The sequence below is a fragment of the Octopus bimaculoides genome, chromosome 1 (assembly GCF_001194135.2).
Source record: "Octopus bimaculoides isolate UCB-OBI-ISO-001 chromosome 1, ASM119413v2, whole genome shotgun sequence".
NCBI classification, from domain to species: Eukaryota; Metazoa; Mollusca; class Cephalopoda; order Octopoda; family Octopodidae; genus Octopus; species Octopus bimaculoides.
In genome coordinates, this window is record NC_068981.1 from 5,040,172 (window position 1) to 5,044,998 (window position 4,827).

The 4,827-nt window shown below is 37.4% G+C and overlaps 1 protein-coding gene across 1 annotated transcript in view; it reads left to right on the forward strand.

Moving 5' to 3' along the window:
• LOC106876872 (RING finger and SPRY domain-containing protein 1) overlaps window positions 1-4,827 on the forward strand; it is a 174,359-nt gene that overhangs the window by 131,410 nt on the left and 38,122 nt on the right. Inside the window, exons 5-6 of the mRNA XM_052974135.1 lie at window positions 1,064-1,127; window positions 2,396-2,536. Of these exons, the coding sequence (XP_052830095.1) occupies window positions 1,064-1,127; window positions 2,396-2,536 (205 nt within the window). The remainder of the gene's footprint in view (window positions 1-1,063; window positions 1,128-2,395; window positions 2,537-4,827) is intronic.

The following is a 4,827-nucleotide window of genomic DNA, read 5'->3' on the forward strand; positions in this document are numbered from 1 at the left end:
TTTTTTTTTTTTTTTTTTTTTTTTTTAGTAAGTATCTTTGGACTTTGTTAATAACTGATTCCATCATTTCACTGATTCTAATGAATTGGTGGACTTATTTGAGTAGCATAATCAAAAATGTCTTGTGGTATTTCTTCTAGCTCTTTATGCTCTAAATTCAAACCCTGCCAAGATCAACTTTGCTCTCATCCCTCCTGGGGTCATCATCATCATTGCTGTTTAACATCAACTGTTCCCTCCTTGCATGGGTTGGACAGAGTTTATTGAGGCAGGTTTTCTATGGTTGGGTGCCCTTCCTGTGGCCAACCCTTAGCTGTTTCTCAATGGTCAGGTCTGATTTCACAGAATATCTGGAATGAATGACACTGCCTGTAAGACGGTGAAACTCATTTACAACTATCATACGATGTCAAAACAAGGAGACCCAAACATACACACATATACATATATTATATATATAAAAAAAAAACAGGCTTCTTTCAGTTTCCATCATCCAAATCCACTCACAAGGCTTTGGTTGGCCCAAAGCTATAGTACAAGACACTTCCCCAAGGTGCCATACAGTGGGACTGAACCTGAGACCATGTGGTTGAGAATCCACACCATTCTAGGCAAATTCTTAGCTTGATGTAATCAACCGTTCCCCCTCTCCTCAAAATTGCTGGCCTTGTCCCTAAATGAGAAGCCCCTATTTGAGTGATGTTGATGCTAAGTGACAATTCCAATATTTAGTGGGATCAGTTCTAGGGTCCTTCTTACATCCAAGAATCACAACTAATTTCTTTCACTCATTTGGCAATACACTACAAAGGTAAGCACAGGTGAAAACAGATGACACAAAAGGTTGGTTCGTTTTGAATGTCATTTCTTCATTCTTGGTTTTCGTTTCAAGTCTGTGACTTTGTCAGCGTTCAATTTCCACATCCTTTTCATGAATGTCTGTTTTGTGTTGGAAATTCCACTCTGTCATACCAGTGCCAGATTGTGATTGGTCGAATTCTGTGACTTTTGAATAAGCATTGTTTCTGTTTCGTAACCTAATCTGTATTCTTTGACTTTTCAGCACTCCGATTCCCCCGTTGTCATACTTCATTCCATTATAGCCATGGAGAAATTTGCAGAAACTAGTGAGTGTTACCATTATATTCCTTACTTACCCTCCCTTTCCACCCAATAATGCTTAACAAGTCTCTATATAATATTTTCTACTCTAGGCACAAGTCTACCTCGGTGGAATTTGAACTCAGAACATAAACACTGACAAAATACAGCCAAGCATTTCACCTGGCATGCTATCATTTCTGCCAGCTCACCGCCTTAGAATGAAGCAAATATTCTTTTCTGCTCAAGGCACAAAATTTTGGGGGAAGGGCGAGTTGATTAGATCGACACCAGTACGCAACTGGTACTTAATTTATCAACCCCGAAAGGATGAAAAGCAAAGTCGACCTTGGTGGAATTTGAACTCAGAACATAACGACAGACAAAATACCGCTAAGCATTTCTCTCGGTGTGCTAACGATTCTGCTTTACAAATCTGTATACAATATGTGGTCAAAGGGTTTCACATTAATTCATTGAAAAGGACACATTAGACAATGTAGATGTATCTTTATTCACTATGTCTAATGTAAAGAAGGGATGGTCATCTCAGGAATATCTCTGGCCACAGATCTATATCTACAATAACAATAGTAGTTTCAAATTTTTTGGCACAAGGCCAAATATTAGGGGTGGAAGGGGCTAGTCGATTACATTGACCCCAGTACTCAACTGGTACTTATTTCATCGACCTCGAAAGGGTGAAAGGCAAAGTTTAACCTCAGCAGGATTTGAATTCAGAATGTAAAGACAGATGAAATGCTACCAGTGTGATACCGATTCTGCCACCTCACTACCTTCATTTTCATCATCATCATCATTATCATCATCGTCGTCATCAGGCAATGTCCATTTTCCATGCTGGCATAGGTTGGACAGCTTGATCTGAAGCTGTCCAGACTTCAATCGTCTGTTTTGGCATGGTTTCTATGGCTGGATGCCCTTCCTAATGCCAACCACTTAAGTGTGCTGGGTGCTTTTTACGTGCCACTAGTATGGGTACGTTTACGCGGCACTGGCACAGGTGCTTTTCATATGGCACCAGCACCTGAAAGAACAAGCCTGTATGTGTAGAAGACAGCGTTTTTCTTCTTTTTTTTTTTTAATTTATTAAATAATTGTATTGAATAAAAATAATACTAAATATTGATATTAAATCAATACTAACAAAAGTGTTAAAAATATCCAGTAATAATAATAATAATAATAATAATAATAATTGTATTAGATAATAACTAAATACAATATTAACAATCTTTACATTTATTTTTTTTTTTTTTAATTTTTATTCTAGGTGAAAACAAAATCACTATAAACAAAGTGCTCCAATCAGATCCAAAGAACTTATTGATTTCTTTAGAGAAATGGTACCGCTGTCCTCAAGCAGAAAAACGGGAAGTTGGCTTTTGTGCACAGTGGTTATTAGATAATCTTTGTATGTATTTCTTCACTTTTTTTTTTTTTAATGGTTTTCTTTTTTTTTTTTACTCTTTTTTTTTTCACACTAGTATTTCATTGATGAATGTTCAACGACATACAAATTGCTATTTTAAACTCACTGACTTGTTTCACAAATGTTTTTGGAATGGTTCCAATAGTAATGAGTCAAGTCTGGAAATTAAACATGATGAACAGATTGAAAAGAAAATAAACTGAAGAATTCATTTCTGCAGACTGATACTTGTCTGTATTACAGGACTATTTGAAATGAAGTTGCTTAATTTATATATATGTAAGATGGCTGTCCACTCATGACCACAAAAAGACCATCACTGACCAATAATTATTACACAAGAGATTATTACACCAGCGGTCAGCTTCACGCAGGTTCGTCTCCATGGTTTCCATGCCTGTCATTGTGCCTTCCTACTCAACCGAGCATCAGATAGTTGCCTCGCTGATAATTTCACAACCCCCAAATTTTAGGTACAAAAAGGCCTGTGTAGCACCTCACACACCTTTATTCACCCTACTGACATGACCCAGAGCAAAATATCCAATGCCAACGAAATGGGTTGCAGGCTCAGGAATGTAGGCGTGCCATGATCTCAAGTGCAAACAAAAGATCCCAGGAATGTCTAATGCCATTCCTTGCATATCAGGTTTTATATTGGTGACCTCCTAGAGACATGCTTTAACAAAAGCTAAGGGTGCCTCACACCCAGGTATATATATATATATATATATATATATATATATATATATATATATATATATATATATATATATATATATAATGTGTGTATCATCATCGTTTAACATCCGCCTTCCATGCTAGCATGGATTAGACGATTTGACTGAGGACTAGTGAACCAGATGGCTACACCAGGCTTCAATCTGATCTGGCAGAGTTTCTACAGCTGGACACCCTTCCTAACGCCAACCACTCCGAGAGTGTAGTGGGTGCTTTGACATGCCACTGGCACGAGGGCCAGTCAGGCGATACTGGCAATGGCCACACTCAAAATGGTGTTTTTTACGTGCCACCTGCACAGGAGCCAGTCCAGCAGCACTTGCAACGACCTCGCTCAGATGCTTTTTCATACAAAAACTTCTTTCTCTGTTAACCTGTGATTCCACTGCACCTCTTATGTGTCCATAGCTTGCACTGGGTGCAATGAATGGAATTCCTTCCAACACCCTTCCTACATATTAAGTGGAGCCATTTACCTGGTAGAAAGAGTCTTACCTGCTTTCTTAAAGACTTTGGCCTTCACCAGGTTAACCTTTAATGGCTTTTGATTTCAAGTTTTGCTTCCATCCCTGCTACAGATTCTGCTATAAGAACAAGGTCATCAACATATAGTAGTTCCTATGGGTAGCCAGTCTGAAATTTCTGTTATGGCCTGGACAATTATGATGAACAAGTGGAGACGTAGAAAATTACTATTTTTAAATCTCGCAACAAGAGATATTCAGCAACAGTACTTTGTAGTAAAAATTGTTTGCCAACATAACATGGCAGTCCTGGTTTAGGACGAATGTTGCTGCAATTTAGCCTCAGGAGACATCGTCTCCAGCTGGCTATACGACACGATCTGTGTCCTTATAGTTACCCCCACTCAGTTCTCATTGTTAGATTTAAAAATAATAATTTTCTAATTTATAGATCAGTGACCAGTTGTCACTTTGAAAACTATATATTTCGAATCGGAATTTGGCAGCGCCACCTCTAGCCGAACATTTATTCTGTGCTGATGAAGGGAAATAACCCAGAAATCGTAATACACAGATATTGTTTAGAGCTGAGTGGGGGTACTAGATTCCCTTGTTTGAAAATATAAGGACACAGATTATGTCGTATAGCCAGATGATGTCTCCTGGGGCTAAATTACAGCAACGTTCGTCCTAAACCAGGACTGCCATGTTATGTTGGCAAACAATCTTTACTACAAGAGGTGACTTAATTGTATATATTGTGATTTATAGAGACAAAATATTTCTATATACTCTTGAATGTAGATGTATAAAAATATATACAGGGTGGCCCAAAAGTAGGTTTGCCGTTATCACATAGGCACTTTAAATTTCTTTTAAAACATTTTATTACATTTAAATTTCTATCTTGCAAACTGAAAAGGGAGCTTGACAAAATTAACTAAATTAGCATAGAATAATAGTTTCATGTTTTTTTTACAATTAAGATCTAAACTGTTAATATATGAATGCGAAAGAGATAGTTGAATAACTGTAAACCTACTTTTGGGACACCCTGTATGTATATAT